We start from the raw sequence: 21286 nt of genomic DNA, 5'->3' as shown, positions 1-21286 counted from the left end.
TTGGTTGCTGCTCTGCATTGAATGGACACCTTGATGATTAATTAGTTAACCTAGGTATTTCAAAACCTGCAGAGTGCATACATCATCTTTTTCTTTCCCGTGTACAGCAGTTTATATGTTCACACAATATATTCTCTTTTATTACCAACATACAGATTTTGACGGTTTATATCTGAAACTTTTAAGCAACGAAATTCAACGAGAACTTCTAGTTTTGTACTTTCTAAAAATTCAACTCATTTGCATTGAACTTGTTTCCAAATCAGTAACGCAAATTAGACACAATAAATATTCCCAACACTAAACCCATGGGGAACTCCAAACAAAAAGACCCAAACGAATGTCTGAACCTTCAACACATGAACTAGGAGTGCCTTATGAATTCCCGATTTCATTCAAATCCTCACCACTAATTGCAAAGTTACAATGTACAACTCGTAGTAACGGCTTATTCTGGGTGCCAGCCTGGGGCACATCTGGGTGCCAGGCTAGGTGCCTGTCTGTGGATGCAGCGTCTGAATCTGGATGCCAGGGTGGGTGCCTGTCTGTGGGTACAGCATTCACATCTAGGCCTGAGGCTGGGTGCCTGTTTTGTGGTTGCAGCACTTGTCTCTGGGTACCAATCTATTCTTGCAGCGTCTAGGTGTCAGGTTGTGTGCCTGGTACAAGGGTAACACCTGGCTCTGGGTGCCAGTCTGTGAGTGCAGTGCCTGGCTCTGGGTGCCAGTCTGTGGGTGCAGTGCCTGGCTCTGGGTGCCAGTCTGAGTGTCTGTCTGTAGCTACAACATCTGCATCTGGGGACCTGGTGTGAGTGCAGCTCCAGGCTTTGGGTGGCAGGTTGGGTATCTGTCGTTGCTGCGTCTAGATGTCAGGCTGGGTTCCTGTCTGCAGTTGCTGTGTCTGGGTGTCAGGCTGTGTGCCTGTCTGCAGTGGCTGCATCTGGGTGCCAGTCTACAGTTGCTGGGTCTGGTTGTCTGTCTGCAGTTGCTGTGTCTCGGTGCCAGGCTGTGTGTGTCTGTCTGTAGCTGCTGTGTCTGGGTGTCTGTCTGCAGTTGCAGCACCTGGGTGCTAAGCTGTGTGCCTGTCTGTAGCTACTGTGTCTGGGTTTCAGGCTATGTGTCTGTCTGGGTGTCAGGCTGTGTATCTGTCTGTAGCTGCTGTGTCTGGGTACCAGGCTGGGTGTCGGTCTGTGGTTGCAGTATCTGGCTGGGGGTGCCAGGCGAGGTGTTTCTGTAGCTGCAGTATTTGCATCAGAGTGCAACTCCTGGTTCTAGGTGCCAGGTTTTGAATGTGGGTGCAAATGTCTGGGTGTCAGGCTGGATGCCTGGTGTGGGTGCAGCACCTGGCTCTGGGTGCCTGCCTCGGTGTCAGTCTATGGGTGCAGTGTCTGGTTTTGGATGCCAGTCTGTGGGTGCAGCCCCTGGCTCTGGGTGCCCTGCTCTGGGTGCCTGGCTCTGGGTGCCAGACTGGGTGCACTGCCGTCTGTGGGTGCCAGACTGGGTGCACTGCCTGGCTCTGGGTGCCTGTCTGTGGGTACAGTCCCTGGCTCTGGGTGCAGCTCTGGGTGCCTGTCTGTGGGTGCCAGACTGGGTGCAGCCCCTGGCTCTGGGTGCAGCGCTGGGTGCCAGACTGGGTGCAGCCCCTGGCTCTGGGTGCAGCGCTGGGTGCCAGACTGGGTGCAGCCCCTGGCTCTGGGTGCAGCGCTGGGTGCCAGTCACCTACCTGTAATAGGAGAGCAGTCCGTTACTCAGCACGAACCAGCGGCGCTGGTAACCCTTCAGGTAGTTTGTCCATTTGTGTAGCCAGCCTCGGTGGGTATCGGTGCTGGGGGGTAGGGGTGGGCTGCCGGCCTCCCGGGGGGGCTCGCTCATGGTGCCGGAGCTGAGTGCAGGGTGCCGGGGAGCCGGTGGCGGGCTGTGCGGCAGGGCTGCAGCCCGCAGGGTGGGCACCGCGAGCAGCCCGCAGGTCCTACAGCACAAAGAGAAAGCTCCTCAGCTCCGAACACAAAACCCCCACCTCACTAACCACCGACTGCAGTAAAAACACCTTCCCCATTTTACATTGCCAACCCCATGCCCGCACCACTCTGCACCGCCCCCTGATCCAGAATGGGTTCGAAATATTTATATACCTTTTAAGACAACTGGGCAGCGACACTTAAAGCGAGCTGTCAATAGGCTAATTTCGGTTGTACAACAATTATTACCCAAGCGAAACACAGAGGGCGGCAGCACAGTTATTCACCGGAAAAAAATGTTTCGATGAGGGGCAATAAAGGGCATTAATTCTGGAGTTGGGGCACTGTCTTTAGCGGGTGCAGGACTTTTACTCCTCACAAAAAGAGAAGGCAAATCACAAACAAGGAGCTGTCCCTTTAAAAGGTGTGGTGGCTCCAACCCTTCCCACGTGACTCTTTCCCGCGGCCACCCCATGTGAAATTAGGGCGGGTTTCTCGCCTGTTTCTGTCCCCCTCTCCTGTGTCTCCCTGACGCTGCAGCATGAGCAAGTGGGCTCTGGGGAGCTGGGGTGCTTGGTGGGCAAAAGTAATCACATTATTATTCCACTTTGCTTGTTTCCTTTGGTTTTGTGGTGAAATATTTTATTAATTTTGGGTGCATTTTAATTGCACTTTGGTGCAAAATACCACCAGTTCACGCCGCACTCCCGCTGCAGTGAAGACAAGAGAATTTGGCGCCTACCAATTCTCCGTTCACTGCAGAGGGATGGGAAAATTCCGGCCTTGTTTTCGATTGGTAACACTGGGCCAATCTAGTGTCTTCTGTTGTTTTTTTAAAGTTTATTTATTAGTCACAAATAGGCTTACATTAACACTGCAATGAAGTTACTGTGAAAATTCCCTAGTCATCACACTCTGGTGCCTGTTCGGGTACAGTGAGGGAGAATTTAGTATGGCCAATGCACCTAACCAGCATGTCTTTCGGACTGTGGGAGGAAATGGAGCACCCGGAGGAAACCCATGCAGACACGGGGAGAATGCCCAGATTCTGCACAGACAAGCTGGGAATCAAACCCGAGCCCTTGGTGCTGTGAGGCAGCAATGCTAACCACTGTGCCACTGAACCGTACCACCCATTATTGGGTTATTTTCAAAAACAATAGACCCACTGGACCCTTTCTTCACCAAGCATTGCCTATTTTTAATAAAAGCCAACAAAGATAACAATGGGTTGCTGCAGTGTCACCAACAAAAGGATAGGTCCATACTTGCTCCTTCTTAAGGAGATTTAAATGTAAAATCTAATCAGTGAATGAAATTTGTAATTCTAAATCATATTATTTGAATCTACTGGACTCTCGGTGCTCGCTGCTAAAGGAAGGCACCAAGGGTACCATTGGGCACTGGCATGCTCCCTTTGCAGGGTTACACAGGCACAGCCAAAAGGATAGGAGAGGCAGGCAACTAAAGTGGTTCTCCCCCTCCCCATACACCCCCACCTCCTGCCCCCGCAACCCCCATCATGCATCCTGTTGGTCACACAACCTGTGAATGTCAATGTCTTTTCTTCCCACTCCCACACCATTATCACTCGTATTTCCTGAGGATTTAACCTTGCACCACCGCCCCCCCCCCACCCCCCCACCCCGTCAATCCTCATCTACATGCTGCCCCTCAGTGACATCATCAAAAAAAACTCTTAATATTCCACATGTTCGCTGACAGCATCCAGCTGTGCATCACCACCACCATTCTGGGCTCTACCACCCTCTCCTAATTGTCAAACTGTTCATGTGACAACCCATATTGGTTGACAAGAAATTTCCTCCAATTGAATTTAGGGAAGATTAAAACCATTGTCTTTGGTCTCTTCCACTAACTCCATTCCTTGGCCACTGAGTCCATCCTTCTCCCTGGTAACTGTTTGAAATGGAACCAAGCTGTTCACAACCGTGACCTCCTGATTACATCTTCGTGCCATTATGAAAGGCCACCTATTTTCACCTTCGTATCATTGCCCAACTTATCCCCTGCCTCGGCTTATTTGCTGCTAAAACCCTCAGCCACATCTCCATTACCTCTAGACTTGTCAATTCCATTGCCTTTCTGACTGACCTCTCATTCTACGCACCCTGTAAACTTGAGGCTGCCATGAATTCACTCACACAAATCTCATTCACCCATTGCCCCTGTGCTCACTGTCTTACATATTGGCTCCCAGTTAAGCAACACCTTGATTTTAAAAATCCCATCCTTGTTTGCAAATCCATCCCTGACCTCACTCTTCCTGCCTCTGTAATCTTCTCCAGCTCTACAAGCCTCTGAGTCATCAAGTCATAGAGTCATATAGCACGGAAAAGGCCCTTTGGCCCACTGAGTATGCACTGACAATAACTACCACTAAAGTCACTCCCATTTTCCAACACTTGTCCCAGATCCTTGAATGTTATGATGTTTCAAGTGCTCATCCAAATTCTTTTTAAAGGTTATAAGGTTTCTGGCCTCCACCATCATTCCAGGCAGTGCATTCCAAATTCCCACCACCCTGAGTGAAAAAATATTTTCTCAAATCCCCTCTGAATCTCCTGCACCTTACGTTAACTATATGCCCCTCGTGATTGACCCCCTCAACTAAGGGGAACAGCTGCTCCCTACTCACCATGTCCATACCCCTCATAATCTTATACACCTCAATCATGTACCCCCTCAAAGATATCTGCGCTCCAGATCTCTGGTGTCCTTGCTAACATTTATCCCTTAACTGACATCCCAAACAGATTTTCTGGGATCTTGCTGTGCAGTTGCCATGTTTCCTGCATTACAACAGTAACTAACTGCAAAGGTACTTTGCTATGCTTTACAACAATCAGGATGTTCCAAGGGTGTGAATGGCATTGTAAAATTGTTGGTTTTCATTGTACTTTTATACATGCCCTTCAGTTAGTCTGTCCTGAGAATGAAAGTCAATTCCTGAGAACTTCATTTTCCTAGTCCAATGCGACTTGGTATTATGGTAGGATAATTGTGGTAGCGTGGCCCCTTTAAGGGGCATTCCCTAAAGGTCTTGTAATTGGGTTGGAAGCTATGGAGCGTCGCAGCAGGAACCTGTGCCAATCAAGTGCAAAGGGTGCATGTCCCACATAGGAGAGAGGAGCCAAGAAGCAGTTATTGGAGCCAAGAAGCAGTAGTGTACAGTTGCATACTTATTCTGTCTGACCCTGTTTGTAGATATGGTTATTTCTTCGTTGGCAATAAAGTCCTTTGTTTTTAAGCCTCATCGGATTGCCCTCAATTTATTACACTGGCAACGAGGAACGATTTTCCAAGTCCTTTGGGATCGCAGTGCACAGATAGAGGGAGAAGAGGCTGGAGCATCGAAAATAAGAAGAAGCAAGGTACAGATGCATGTTAAAATGCCTTTGATCTGGAAATTAGAACAATTTGACCCCGAAGTAGAAAACTTGGGACAGTATATTGAAAGGCTATGTTATTTTTTTTGTAACAAATGAGTTAACAACTGAAGAAAAGGGGAAGGTTATTCTGCTCAGGTTGTTGTCCACAGACTTACGGTTTAATCAGAAGTTTAACATCGCTTGATGCTCCGGACATCAAGTCTTTTGACCAGATAGTTGAGCTGGTTAAAAATCATTTCAACCCCCAACCCTCAGTCATTATGTTGAGGTACAAATTTCACTCAGCAGCTCGGGAGCCAGGGGAGACAGTCTCAGGATTAGCAGAGCATTGTGAATCTGGCCCAGGTTTAGGAGAAATGTTCAGGAACTTTTTGATCTGTGATACAAACAACCCAACTATACAGTAGAAATTATTAGTTGAGACAAAACTCCCTCTAGATAAAGTTGTGGAATTGGCCCAGGAGCCTGAATCTGCAGAACAAGGCATAAGTGAGTTGCAAGGTGTGCCAAACAGCTGTTCTGAGTTGCAACCCAAATGCAGGTACTGAAGAGTCCAATTAAAGGGATACAGGATCGAGGGCAAAAGTTTGTTATCGGTGTGAGGGAGAACACACCCAAGAAAACATAGAAACTAGAAGGAGTTAGCCATTTAGCCCTTCTAGCCTGCTCCACCATTCATCTTGATCATGTCCGATCATCAATCAATATCCTGATCCCCCTTTCTCCCATAATAAACCATAGAAACCCTACAGTGCAGAAAGAGGCCATTCGGCCCATCAAGTCTGTACCGACAACAATCCCACCCAGGCCCTATTCCTATAACCCCTCTATATTAAATCTGCTAATCCCCCTAACACTAGGGTCAATTTAGCATGCCCAATCAACCTAACCCGCACATCTTTGGACTGTGGAAGGAAACCGGAGCACCCAGAGGAAACCCACACAAACACGGGGAGAATGTGAAAACTCCACCAGACCTTTCCTTTAGCCCTAAGAGCTATATCTAATTTCTTCTTGAAATCAGACAACGTTTTGGCCCCAGCTATTTGCTGTGGTAGTGAATTCCACACATTCACCACCCTCTGGGTGAAAAATTTCTCCTCACCTCAGTTGTAAAAGGTTTACCCCATATCCTCAAACTCTGACCCCTAATTCTGGACTCACCCACCATCGGGAACATTCTTTCTGAATCTACCCTGTCTAACCCTGTTAGAATTTCATAAGTTTCTATGAGATCCTTTCTCACTCTTCTAAACTCCAGTGAATGTAATCCTAACCGACTTAGTCTCTCCTCATATGACAGATCTGACATCCCAGGAATCAACCTGGTAAACCTTCGCTGTACTCCCTCTATAGCAAGGACATTCTTCCTCAGATCAGAACACCAAAACTGGACACAAGACTCCAGGAATGCAGATGTGGGAATTATGGGTGTTTCAGGTACAGCACAAAGGGTCATTTACAAGCATGGTGCAGAGTGAAGCTGTCAGGACAGAAGAAAAATCAGAACGGCTAGTTTAATTCCTTTGAAGAAACTGGATGAGGAGGCTGACAAGGAACCCGAATTGTTTACCCATAACCAGGTCCAACTGAGTAAAGTGCCCCCATATAGAGATAATAGCCTTGATGGTAAATGGCAGATCTCTTAAAATGGAAGTCAACACAGGGGCGACAGTTATAGGGGAGCAGGCATGTTGTTACAAAGGACAAAGAACAGGAGAGCATAGGAACAGGCCCTTCGGTCCTCCAAGCCTGCACCGATCATGATGCCTGCCTAAACTAAAACCGAATGCACTTATGGAGTCCATATCCTTCCATTCCCTTCCTATTCATGTATTCGTCAAGATGCCCCATAACTGCTGCTATCGTACCTGATCCCACCACCTTCGAAAAGGCCTCCAACTGTTGAGATTGAACGAGACTGTAGCTACATTGTCTACCTATACCAGAGAAACATTGCAGACTTTATGGGCAGCCACAGTCACCGTGTTCTACAAGAATCAGACGGCACAGTTACGTGGCTTGGTAATTAAGGGACATCAACCTTGTTTAATGGGGCATGATTGGCTTAGTAGATTAAACTGAATTGGTTAGAGATATTCAGCAAGCTGCTATGTAAATATTCTGAGGTCTTCCAAAATTAACTCGGTCATATATGTGGAATTAAAGCTAAAATATATCTGAATTTGGAGCAACACCTCATTTTTTCAGGGCTCACCCTATGAGTTGAAAAGACTGGAAGATTTCAATATCACAAAACCTGTTCAATTCTCAGAATGGTTGTAAGTTTATAAGATATAGGAGCAGAATTAGTCCATTCGGCCCATCGAGTCTGCTCCACCATTCGATCATGGCTGATATGCTTCTCAACCCCATTTTCCTGCCTTCTCCCCATAACCCTTCAACCCATTACCAATTAAAAATCTGTCTAACCCCTCCTTAAACTTACTCACCGTCCCAGGATCCACCGCACTCTGGGGTAGCGAATTCCACAGACTCACAACCCTTTGGGAGAAGTAGTTTCTTCTCAACTCTGTTGTAAATTTGCCTTATCCTAAGACTATGACCTCTCGTCCTAGAATGCCCCACAAGAGGAAGCATCCGCTCCATATCTATGGGAGCACTCATAGCCTCTTTCCTAAAAGCAGATCGGACTGTAAGAATTTGTGGGGCCTATAAATTGACAGTTAATAGAGGAGCTCAAATAGACAGAAACCCCTTTCCTATTGAAGACCTCTGTGTAAAACTAACTGAAGGATTAAAATTGGACCTCAGCCAACTTAGCAGTTGGAATTGGACAAAGTCTCACAGGGGTCGTTACCATCATCACTCACAAGGGTTTATACCAGTATACAGACATGTCTTTGGTAGTCTCATCAGCCTGCACCATTTTCCAAAGTATGATCGAAAGTCTCAAGGCATCCTGAATGTAGTGGTTTATCGCAACGCTCTTTTAATTGTAGGAACCATGATGTGAAGATGCCAGTGTTGGACTGGGGTGGACAAGATCATAGAATCATAGAATCCCTACAGTGCAGAAGCAGGCCATTCGGCCCATCGAGTCTGTACCGACCACAATCCCACCTAGGCCCTATTCCCGTAACCCACATTTACCCTGCTAATCCCTCTGACACAAGGGTCAATTTAGCCTGACCTAACTCACACATTTTTGGACTGTGGGGGGAAATCGGAGCACCCGGAGGAAACCCACGCAGACACGGGGAGAACGTGCAAACTCCACGCAGACAGTGACCCGAGGCTGGAATTGAACCTGGGTCCCTGGCGTTGTGAGGCAGCAGTGCTAACCACTGTACCACCATGCTGTCTCTAAGGGATTAAATGACGAGAGGTCACACGACACCAGGTTATGGTCCAACAGGTTTATTTGAAATCACAAACTTTTGGAGCACTCCCCCTTCGTCAGGTGAAGTGGAACGAGATGCGCAGGTGCAGAATATATAGGCGGAGTGACGATAGCCCAACACTCAGGTAATCAAGAGTGTCAATGGATAAGTACAGACAGTGTAGTGCAGTGTAGGCCGGCTGAGTAATAAGTCTTTACAGGTAATCATGGGCGCGCCTCTCTCCACTTCACCTGACTAAGGGGCAACGCTCCGAAAACTTGTGATTTCAAATAAACCTGTTGGACTATAACCTGGTGTCATGTGACCTCTCATCTTAATTTATAGGAGACAGACCTGAAGAACACAGGGCTAATTTGGAGGAAATTTTGAAGTATGTTAAAGATACAGGTGTTTGGCCAAAATGGTAGAACTGCACTTTTCAAGCAGATGAAGTTGCCTAGTTAGGGTTTAGGGTAGATGCAAAAGGATTGCATCCTTTGGAAGATAAAGTAAAAGCCATAAAAGAAGTTCCACGGCTGCCAAACATCTCAGAGTTAGTCATTTCTTGGAACGGTGAACTATTATGGTAGGTTTTTTACACAATGTATCTACCACCTTAGCCCCACTCCACCAACTGTTAAAGTAACATCAATGCTGGAGGTGGGGAGAAGACCAGAAAGAAGCACTCAGAAAAATCAAACAAGCTCTGCAGTCATCAGCATTATTGGTGCACTATGGTCCAATCAAGCCCTTGGTGGTAACTTGCAATGCACCACTGTATAGAATGGGAACAGTTTTGCCCCACAGAATGCCTGATGAAGCAGAAAGGCTAATTGCCTTTGCCTCAAGGACATTGTCTGATGCAACAAAGAAGTGTTCCCAGACAGATAAGGAAAGCTTGGCAGTCATATATGCAGTCAAAAAGTTTCATCAGTACATTTATGGTCAGCATTTTACAATAGTTTTGGATCATAAGCCATTGTTGGGCTTATTCAGAGAAGATAAGTGCCACCAATAGCTTTGGCAAGAGTGCAGAAGTGGGCTCTCTTATTGGCTGTGTATATTTATAATTTTCAACATTGCCCAAATACACAGATATCAAATGCGGATGCACTCAACATTGCCACAGACAGTTCCACAAGAATTAGCGCTGGCACAACATATGATAGAGACTTTGCCAATCTCAGTGGAACACCTAAGGTTGTGCACAGAAAGAGACCCAGTATTATCGAAGGTGAAGAAAATCGTCGTACAAGGGTGATGGGATGAGAAGTCAGAGCTGCTTAAGTCCTGCTAACAAAGGAGGATAGAGATAACCTGTGAAGGTGGGGTGCTGTTGTGGGGGGACTACAGTTATAGTCCTACCCCAAAGAAGACAACTCTTGTTGCAACAGCTGCACGACTCACATCCAGATCAAAGCAGAATGAAAGCACTAGCCAGAAGTTATGTGTGGTGGCCGGGCTTCAATAGAGAAATAGAAAGGATAGTTAGGCAATGCCCCAGTTGACAAACTCAACAGGTTTTGCCGCTGCCAACTAATATGCATCCTTGAGAATGGCCAGACAGATCCTGGCCAAGAATACATATCGACATTGCAGGACCATTTATGGGCTAAATGTTTCTAATATGAGTGGGTGCACACTTGAAGTGGCTGGATGGCCAGTTGAGAAGTCCATGATGGCCGCTGCCAAAAGTGATAAATTGAGAAAAGTTTTTGCCACTCATGGTATCCCGGGGTCTCAGTATCAGACATTGGCAGATCCTTCATAGCGGAGGAGTTTCAGAAATTTGTAAAATCAAATGGCAGTCACCATGTCAGGTCACCACCTTACTGCCCAGCCTCAAGTGAGTTAGCGGAACGTGCTGTGCAAACTTTCAAGGCTTCAATGAAGAAACAAGTCAATGGACCTTCACGCTTGCGGTTGGCCAGCTTTTTGCTATCTTATAATATCACCGGTATGCTCAAAGTTTCCTATCACCAGTGAGCACTGGAGGGATTGCAGTGCATGGTTGACATGGGTAACAAATTTGTAATTTTACTACATTTTTTATGTTAGTTTTATTATAATTTGAAACACATTTTCTTTTTGTTGTCCCATTAAAATGTGGCAGTTGAAACTTAGAAACCGTACAGTGCAGAAGGAGGCCATTCGGCCCATCGAGTCTGCACCGACCACAATCCCACCCGCCCCCATCCCTGTAGCCCCACCCTTTTAACCCGCTAGTCCCCCCTGACACTAAGGGTCAATTCAGCATGGCCAATCAATCTAACCCGCACATCTTTGGACTATGGGAGGAAACCAAAGCACCCGGAGGAAACCCACGCAGACACGGAGAGAACATGCAAACTCCACACAGACAGTTACCCAAGCCAGGATTCAAACCCGGGTCCCTGGCACGATGAGGCAGCAGTGCTAACCACTGTGCTACCGTGCCACTCCAATTATGGCTAAAGTGGTTCAGATGGAGGACTTAATTGAAGTGTGGTGTGTAATATGGTTTGACTGAGGTTAGCTTAGGATTGGCATGGTTATGCTAGTTACCTGCTTCTTCCTGAGTTTCTCACATGATCCGTCATGACACTTCCATTCTGTCAACATTTGAATTTTGGCACTTGTAATTTCAAAACTTCAAAGTAAACAGCCATGCTTCTTAGATGAAGAAAATTGTTGCAATTTGCATGGCTCCAGCTCGTGATGTCCTCTGATCATTGACCATCTTTGTGCTTTGTTAAGGCTGCTGCCTCTCTGCTTGCTGCGCTACAGAATGATTTAAATAAACAAGATATAAAGATCAGCAATCAGTTGAAGCTTGTTCAAACTTGTGTAAAACTAAATTTTTATTTTATTTTTAAATTCTTGGATTTGGGCTGCACTGTTTACTACACTGCACTTTATTCATTTCTTATTTATTTTGTTCCTTTTGAAAGCCTTTCAATCATTTTAAAGCTTTAGAAAAGTCTTATTTTCCTATTTATTGCCTTAAACTAATGTTCATTTTGTTGCTGTCTGAATTTAGCTAAATTAAGTTGGGCACTGTTGGTTCCTGTACCAAGAGACAAGCATTTTCCTTGCCCTTTGTGTGTTTAGATTAGCTGCTCCACTGACCTTTGTTAATACTGCCATTTCTAACCAATCATGATTCACTATAGAACATAGAACATAGAACAGTACAGCACAGAACAGGCCCTTCGGCCCACGATGTTGTGCCGAGCTTTATCTGAAACCAAGATCAAGCTATCCCACTCCCTATCATCCTGGTGTGCTCCATGTGCCTATCCAATAACCGCTTAAATGTTCCTAAAGTGTCTGACTCCACTATCACTGTAGGCAGTCCATTCCACACCCCAACCACTCTCTGCGTAAAGAACCTACCTCTGATATCCTTCCTATATCTCCCACCACGAATCCTATAGTTATGCCCCCTTGTAATAGCTCCATCCACCCGAAGAAATAGTCTTTGAACGTTCACTCTATCTATCCCCTTCATCATTTTATAAACCTCTATTAAGTCTCCCCTCAGCCTCCTCCACTCCAGAGAGAACAGCCCTAGCTCCCTCAACCTTTCCTCATGAGACCTACCCTCCAAACCAGGCAGCATCCTGGTAAATCTCCTCTGCACTCTTTCCAGCGCTTCCACATCCTTCTTATAGTGAGGTGACCAGAACTGCACACAATATTCCAAATGTGGTCTCACCAAGGTCCTGTACAGTTGCAGCATAACCCCACGGCTCTTAAACTCCAACCCCCTGTTAATAAAAGCTAACACACTATAGGCCTTCTTCACAGCTCTATCCACTTGAGCGGCAACCTTTAGAAATCAGTGGATATAGACCCCAAGATCTCTCTGTTCCTCCACAGTCTTCAGAACTCTACCTTTGACCCTGTAATCCACATTTAAATTAGTCCTACCAAAATGAATCACTTCACATTTATCAGGGTTAAACTCCATTTGCCATTTTTCAGACCAGCTTTGCATCCTATCTATGTCTCTTTGCAGCCTACAACACCCCTCCACCTCATCCACTACTCCACCAATCTTGGTGTCATCAGCAAATTTACTGATCCACCCTTCAGCCCCCTCCTCTAAGTCATTTATAAAAATCACAAAGAGCAGAGTACCAAGCACTGATCCCTGTGGCACTCCGCTAGCAACCTGTCTCCAATCCGAAAATTTTCCATCCACCACCACCCTCTGTCTTCGATCAGACAGCCAATTACCTATCCAATCGGCCAACTTGCCCTCTATCCCACACCTCCTCACTTTCATCATAAGCCGACCATGGGGGGACCTTATCAAACGCCTTACTAAAATCCATGTATATGACATCAACTGCCCTACCTTCATCAACACACTTAGTTACCTCCTCAAAAAATTCAATCAAATTTGTGAGGCATGACTTGCCCTTCACGAATCCGTGCTGACTATCCCAGATTAGTCCGCATCTTTCTAAATGGTCGTAAATCCCATCCCTAAGGATCTTTTCCATCAATTTACCAACCACCGAAGTAAGACTAACCGGTTTATAATTACCAGGGTAATTTCTATTCCCTTTCTTAAACAGAGGAACAACATTCGCCATTCTCCAGTCCTCTGGCACCATCCCCGTGGACAGCGAGGACCCAAAGATCAAAGCCAAAGGCTCTGCAATCTCATCCCTTGCCTCCCAAAGAATCCTAGGATATATTTCATCAGGCCCAGGGAACTTATCGACCTTCAGTTTATTCAAAACTGCCAGGACATCCTCCCTCCGAACATCTATTTCCTCCAGCCAATTAGCCTGTAACACCTTCTCTTCCTCAAAAACATGGCACCTCTCCTTGGTGAACACTGAAGAAAAGTATTCATTCATCACCTCGCCTATCTCTACTGACTCCATACACAAGTTCCCACTACTGTCCTTGACCGGCCCTAACCTCACCCTGGTCATTCTTTTATTCCTCTCATAAGAGTAAAAAGCCTTGGGGTTTTCCTTGATCCGACCCGCCAAGGACTTCTCATGTCCCCTCCTAGCTCTCCTAAGCTCCTTTTTCAGCTCGTTCCTTGCTAACTTGTAACCCTCAATCGAGCCATCTGAACCTTGTTTCCTCATCCCTACATAAACTTCCCTCTTCCTTTTCACAAGACATTCCACCTCTTTCGTGAACCATGGTTCCCTCACTCGGCCATTTCCTCCCTGCCTGACAGGGACATACCTATCAAGGACACCCAGTATTCGTTCCTTGAAAAAGTTCCACTTTTCATTAGTGCCTTTCCCTGACAGTTTCTGTTCCCAACTTATGCCCCCTAATTCTTGCCTAATCGCATCATAATTACCTCTCCCCCAATTGTAAACCTTGCCCTGCCGTACTGCCCTATTCCTCTCCATTGCAATAACAAAAGACACCGAATTGTGGTCACTATCTCCAAAGTGCTCTCCCACAACCAAATCTAACACTTGGCCCGGTTCATTTCCCAGTACCAAATCCAATGTGGCCTCACCTCTTGTCGGCCTATCCACATATTGTGTCAGGAAACCCTCCTGCACACACTGCACAAAAACTGCCCCATCCGAACTATTTGACCTACAAAGGTTCTAATCAATATTTGGAAAGTTAAAGTCCCCCATGACAACTACCCTGTGACCCCCACACATATCCATAATCTGCTTAGCAATTTCTTCCTCCACATCTCTATTACTATTTGGGGGCCTATAGTAAACTCCTAACAACGTGACCGCTCCTTTCCTATTTCTAACCTCAGCCCATATTACCTCAGTGTGCAGATCCCCCTCGAAGTGCCTTTCCGCAGCCGTTAAACTATCCTTGATTAACAATGCTACTCCTCCACCTCTTTTACCAGCTTCCCTACACTTACTGAAACATCTATACCCCGGAACATCCAACAACCATTCCTGTCCTTGTTCTACCCACGTCTCCGTAATGGCCACAACATCGTAGTCCCAAGTACCAATCCACGCCCCAAGTTCATCTACCTTGTTCCGGATGCTCCTTGCATTGAAGTAGACACACTTCAACCCACCTTCCTGTCTGCCGGTACCCACCCTTGACCCTGATACCTTCCCCAATACCTCACCACCCTGAACACTGACTTCTGGACTACAACTCCTTTTCCCACTCCCCTGACAAATTAGTTTAAACCCCCCTGAAGAGCCGTATCAAATTTCCCTCCCAGGATATTGGTGCCCCTCTGGTTCAGGTGCACCCTGTCCTGTTTGTACAGGTCCCACCTTCTCCAGAATGTGTTCCAATTATCCACGTATCTGAAACCCTCCCTCCTACACCATCCCTGCAACCACATGTTTAACTGCACTCTCTCCCTGTTCCTCAACTCGCTATCACGTGGCACTGGCAACGTACCAGAGATGACCACATGTTTTGTCTTGGCTCTCAGCTTCCAGCCCAGCTCCCGAAATTCCTGTTTTAAATCCCCGTCCCTTCTCTTACCTATGTCGTTGGTACCAATGTGTACCACGACTTGTGACTGTTTCCCCTCCCCCTTAAGAATCTGGAAAACACGGTCTGAGACGTCATGGACCTTGGCATCCGGTAGGCAACATACCATCCATGAGTCTCTTTTGCTGCCACAGAACCTCCTATCTATCCCTCTAACTAACGAGTCCCCAATAACTATTGCCCTCCCGTTCTGCCCCTTACCCTCCCGAGCCACAGAGACAGACACAGTGCTGGAGATCCTCTCACTGCGGCTCACCACTGGTATGTCATCCCCCTTAACTGTATCCAAAGCGGAATACATGTTGCTAAGGGGAACGACCACAGGAGATCCCTGCACGGACTGCTTCCTCCTAGCCCCTCTCACCATCACCCATCTATTTTCATTCCTCGGAGTAATTGTATCCCTAAAGCCTCTGTCTATGGCCACCTCTGCGTCCCTAATGATCCTAAGTTCATCCAACTCCAGCTCCAGTTCCCCAACACGGTTTTGGAGGAGCTGCAGATGGGTGCACTTCCCACAGATGTAATCAGCAGGGACACTGACGGAGTCACCAAACTCCAAATATATTTATGTAGCCACTGAATAAATCAAATTCTGCATGACCTCACTGAGTGAGGCAAGACTTGTGGGTTTTCTCCGAGTGCTCCAATTTCCTTGCACACTCCAAAGACGTGCAGGTTAGGTGGATTGGCCATGCTAAATTGTCCCTTAGAGTCCCAAGATGTCTAGGTTAGATCAATTATCCATGGTAACTGTGTGGGGTTATGGGGATAGGGTGGGGAGGGGAGGGGTGATGGGTCTGGGTGGGATGCTCATTTGGTGGGTCAATGCAAACTCATAGAATCCCTATAGTGCATTGGAGTCCATTTGGCCCATTGAGTCTGTACCGACTCCAACAAAGCATCCCACCCAGGCCTTATCCTCATAACCCAATGTATTTACCCCGCTAATCCACATAACCTGCACATCTTGGGACTGTGAGGGGCAATTTAGCATGGCCAATCCACCTAATTTGCATATCTCTGGTCTCACAAGGCCAAATGGCCTCAGTCCGCACTGTAGCAATATATGGTTCCTTAGTGGTTCTATGCTGTTTAACATGACACTATTGATGAGCAGAGTGTCTACAAGTAGAAAAATGTATTAGGACAACTGGGAACTTCCTCGTGACACCAGAAACACAACAGATTTATGACCAGACTTTTGCTATAAGAGCTGTGTACATTTACTATGGAGTTGAAAAGTCATCACCATTCCCTTTGCTGAAAGTGAAATTAAGCTGGCAGTAAACTGAGTTAGAAAAGAAGATACACAGAATTAGACCCTTGAAAGTGGAGTCACAGGTGGACAGAGTGGTGAAGAAGGCATTCGGCATGCTTGGTTTCATTGGTCAGAACATTGAATATAGGAGTTGGGACGTCTTGTTGAAGTTGTACAAGATGTTGGTAAGGCCACACTTGGAATACTGTGTACAGTTCTGGTCACCCTATTATAGAAAGGATATTATTAAACTAGAAAGAGTGCAGAAAAGATTTACTAGGATGCTACCGGGACTTGATGGTTTGAGTTATAGGGAGAGGCTGGATAGACTGGGACTTTTTTCTCTGGAGCATAGGAGGCTTAGGAGGTGATCTTATAGAGGTCTATAAAATAATGAGGGGAATGGATCAGCTAGATAGTTAACATCTTTTCCCCAAGGTAGGGGAGTCTAAAACTAGAGGGCATAAGTTTAAGGCGAGAGGGGAGAAATGCAAAAGGGTCCAGAGGGGCAATTGTTTCAGACAGCGGATGGCGAGTGTCTGGAATGAGCTGCCAGAGGTAGTAATAGAGGCAGGTACAATTCTGTCCTTTAAAAAGTGTTTAGACAATTACATGGATATAGAAGGATATGGGCCAAACGTGGGCAATTGGAACTAGCTTAGGGTTTAAAAAAAAGGGGTGGCATGGACAAGTTGGGCTGAAGAGCCTGTTTTCATGCTGTAAACCTCTATGACCCAACAAAGCCAAGTATGAGGGACGCTCATATATTAGGGATGATTTACCCTTAAATTAATATGTTAAACATTAAAGTAACTTATACACTTAAAAGGTCAACTTTTAAGTGTATAATAAGAAAGATCATATGGAGTCAAAACGTTAACTCTGTTTTTCTCTCCACAGATGCAGCCAAACCAGCTGAATTTTTCCAGCATTTTCTGTATTTAGAATCATAGAAACCCTACAGTACAGAAAGAGGCCATTTGGCCCATCGAGTCTGCACCAACCACAATCCCACCCAGGCCCTGCCCCCATATCCCTACATATTTACCCACTAATCCCTCTAACCTACGCATCTCAGGACATTAAGGGCAATTTTTTTTTTAGCATGGCCAATCAACCTAACCCGCACATCTTTGAACTGTGGGAGGAAACCGGAGCACCCGGAGGAAACCCACCCATTTATTTCAACTTACATAATAATCGGGCAGCACAGTGGTACAGTGGTTGGCACTGCTGCCTCACGGTGTCAGGGACCCGGTTTCGATTCCCGGTTTGGGTCACTGTCTGTGTGGCGTCTGCACATTCTCCCCGCGTCTGCGTGGGTTTCCTTCGGGTGCTCTGGTTTCCTCCCACAGTCTGAAAGGTGTGCTGGTTAGGTGCATAGGCCATGCTAAATTCTCCCTCAGTGTACCCGAACAGGCACCAGAGTGTGGCGACAAGGGGGTTTTCACAGTAACTTAATTGCAGTCTTAATGTAAGCCTACTTGTGACACTAATAAATAAACTTTAAACTTAATCTGGTTGCTGGTTCTGAGCTCAGTACCTCAGGACTTAGTGAATCTAAGTACTCATTACAAGCTAGTTTTAAATATCTCTCTCATTCCCACTGTGTGTACTGTATAAAAATTAAGGTACAAGGAAAATGTAATTGTTTTATCCTCCATCAATAACTTCACTTAACAAGCTGTTTTGCCATTATCATTTCCGATGTTTCAGTCATATTCTATGTAATTGCTAATTTACAAAGTGACACCTTTCATGATAAGCCTGTCTTTGATTCTGTATCATTCATACCAATTAAGAAGAATGATGTGTGCTCAGATAATTTCCTTTGCAGATTAACTGTTATCCAACACTTCCTGGTTAAAGTTCCCTGAAATGTGGAATCATTATACGACAGCACATATTTAACAGGATAAACCCTGCCTCAAATGTTCAGTGATACTTGAAACTTTATACCTCCCTGCTTAACAGGCTAAGGCTAGAAGTTAACAGGTCCACCACAGTATTAGAAATCCAATGGCAATACAACATAATGGACTTCAGGACAGCCATATTAACCGTTTCTGCAGTTGTTATTAAATTAATTCCTGGAGGTTTCATCACATAATTTTCCTCCACGCTGTAGCCATTGGTAGGCCAACACATCCATCCTTGTAACGTACTGACTTCCTAGGCCACGTGGAAAGCAAAAAGACTCATTACCCAATTGGATGATGCTTAGCTGTTTGCAAATTTGGCATGTCCGCTACGACTCTCACCAGTTTTTACAGATGCACCATAGAAAGCACCCTTTCTGGGTGTATCACAGCTTGGTATGGCTCCTCGTCTGACCAAGACTACAAGAAATTACAAAGAGATGTGAACATCGCCCAGTCCATCACGCAGACCAGCCTCCCATCCATTGACAGTATCTACACTTCCTGCTGCCTCGGAAATGCAGGCAGCATAATAAAGGACCCCACCCCATTCTCTCTTCCACCTTCTTCCATCGGGAAAAAGATACAAAAGTCTGAAAATACGTACCAACTGACTCAAGAACAGTTTCTTCCCTGCTACCATCAGACTTTTGAACAATCCTATCATATATTAAGTTGATCTTTCTCTACACACTAGCCATGACTGTAACACTACATTCTGCACCCTCTCCTTTCCTTCCCTGCTATGTACTCTATGAATGGTATGTTTTGTCTGTATAGCACGCAAGAATCAATACTTTTCACTGTATCCCAATACACATGACAAAAATAAATCAATTCAATTGACTCAGCCAAACAATCTTTCCCCCCAACCCTTTGTTATTTTCAATACTTTTATATCTTGTAAAGAGAAATGTTCAAAGAAGATGAGAAAGAAAAGCAATCACGAAATGTCCCGATAATTTTTTTTCTAAAATTGCACACAGCAGTGTCTGGACACTGGTCTCCTCAAGAGGGCAGCACGGTGGCACAGTGGGGGGCACTGCTGCCCCACAGCGCCAGGGACCCGGATTCAATTCCAGCCTTGGGTCACTGTCTATGTGGAGTTTGCATGTTCTCCTGTGTCTGCGCGGGTTTCCTCCGGGTGCTCTGGTTTCCTCCCACAGTCCAAAGATGTACAGGTTAAGTGGATTGGCCGTGCTAAATTGCCAAATTGCCCCTAGTGTCAGGGGACTAGCAGAGTAAATATGTTGGGTTACAGGGATAGGGCCTGGGTGGGATTGTTGTTGGTGCAGACTTGATGGACCGAATAGCCTCCTTCTGCACTGTCGGGATTCTATGGTCCAATTTTTGGAGACTCCAGGCCAATCCTGGAGGACTGGCAACTCTACAGAGTTTACGATTTCTAAGGACAACATTAAACATGAGTTCATCAGCATCACATATCTTTCTTCATTTATTCTACCAGCACACATCTCTATAAATTGGCTTTACATAGTCAATCAAAATATTCTCCATCTCTTCGTAGATAGAGGTTTCCACTCTGGTTCTAGATTCTGAGATGGCTGATAAGTCCAATGTGTGAACTGGGGATTCTGTCACATGTCAGACAGGTGGTGCTTGAAGGATTGGGTCAGTGAGTTGTTTGTAAGTTTGTGTGCTCTCTTTGATGTCTAGACTGCCTTTCTTGCCCACTGGATTTGGATCGTTTGAAGATCTTGTGGTATTTCTCCAGTGCTTTGAGGTACCTGTAGGTTATCCAAGTCTCTGAAGCATATAGGAACGTGGGGAATCATTGGTGCTCAGTAAACGATGACCTCTCAGGCTTGAGATCCTAGCACTCCAATATTCTAATCCTCAGTCAGCCGAATGCTGAGCTCGCATATTGGAGACGATTATGAATTTCGTCACCTGTGCTTGCCTTCATCAAGAGGAAGCTTCCAATATATGGAAATTGGTCCACATTTTCCAGGTTCTCACCGCAAGGATCCTAGGGTGGAGGTCGCCGCCCCCCCCCCCCCCCCCCACCCCCACCCCCCCTTCCCTGTGGCTGGAGAGATCCTTCCCGAGTTGCAGTGCAGTTTTCACTCATCAAGAGGCTCCATAGACATTGGCCGATATTTTACGACCTCGCTCAGGCTCGTAAAATCCCGCCCAAGGCCAATTCCGTTCTGCGAGCCGTGCCCACCCCGATTCCAGGGTGGGCGTGGCGGTAAAATTCCGGCAATGGTCTTCATTGCGCGGCACCAAGAAAAATGCAAAGAACAGCTCCGACCACCATAGATGGTTGTTTTTGAGTCTGTCGACTGCGAAACCTTGAAGTTTGTCACTATCCTCTGCCTATTCTGTGATGACATGCAAGCTGTGATCTTCAGCAACAGAACCACCACCGACCCTATCTCAGACTGGGGGAAAATAAGGTTGTGTCATCACACCAACCCTCTTTTCAAATGAACATAAGCACTAGGAGCAGGAGTAGGCCATTTGGCTCCTCAAGCCTGCTCCACCATTCAATAAGATCATGGCTGATCTTTTCATGGGCTCAGCTCCACTTACCCGCCCGCTCGCCATAACCCTTAAATCCTTTACTGTTCAAAAATGTATCTATCCTTACCTTAAAATCATTCAATGAGGTAGCCTCAACTGCTTCACTGGGCAGGGAATTACACAGATTCACAACCCTTTGTGTGAAGAAGTTCCTCCTCAACTCAGTCCTAAATTTGCTCCCCCTTATTTTGTGGCCATGCTCCCTCGTTCTAGTTTCACCTGTCAGTGGAAACAACCTCCCTGCTTTAACTTATCTATTCCCTTCATTATCTTATATGTTTCTCTAAGATCTCCCCTCATTCTTCTGAATTCCAATGAGTATAGTCCCAGTCTACTCAGTCCCTCCTCATAAGCCAACCCTCTCAACTCCGGAACCAACCTGGTGAATC

General features: G+C 46.0%; 1 protein-coding gene and 1 long non-coding RNA gene across 6 annotated transcripts in view; one reads left to right on the top strand and one right to left on the bottom strand.

Moving 5' to 3' along the window:
- LOC144502696 (oxysterol-binding protein 2-like) overlaps positions 1-2073 on the bottom strand; it is a 386545-nt gene extending 384472 nt beyond the window's left edge. For 2 of the 5 annotated variants that reach the window (XM_078226903.1, XM_078226904.1), the window contains exon 1: positions 1723-2073. In XM_078226903.1, coding sequence (XP_078083029.1) covers positions 1723-1871 — 149 coding nt within the window. In that variant the 5' untranslated portion in view covers positions 1872-2073. The remainder of the gene's footprint in view (positions 1-1722) is intronic. The other 3 variants (XM_078226906.1, XM_078226905.1, XM_078226907.1) reach the window with 3 other exon arrangements.
- Positions 1652-19205, top strand: LOC144502698 (uncharacterized). The gene is made up of 3 exons (XR_013499374.1): positions 1652-1781; positions 5230-5352; positions 17332-19205. It is a non-coding gene; the product is annotated as an uncharacterized LOC144502698 (long non-coding RNA).
- Positions 19206-21286: the final 2081 nt, after the last annotated feature.

Source organism: Mustelus asterias, chromosome 13 (genome assembly GCF_964213995.1).
Source record: "Mustelus asterias chromosome 13, sMusAst1.hap1.1, whole genome shotgun sequence".
Classification (NCBI taxonomy): Eukaryota; Metazoa; Chordata; class Chondrichthyes; order Carcharhiniformes; family Triakidae; genus Mustelus; species Mustelus asterias.
The sequence above is the reverse complement of the archived record's forward strand: the minus strand, read 5'-3'. Positions and strand labels throughout refer to the sequence as shown.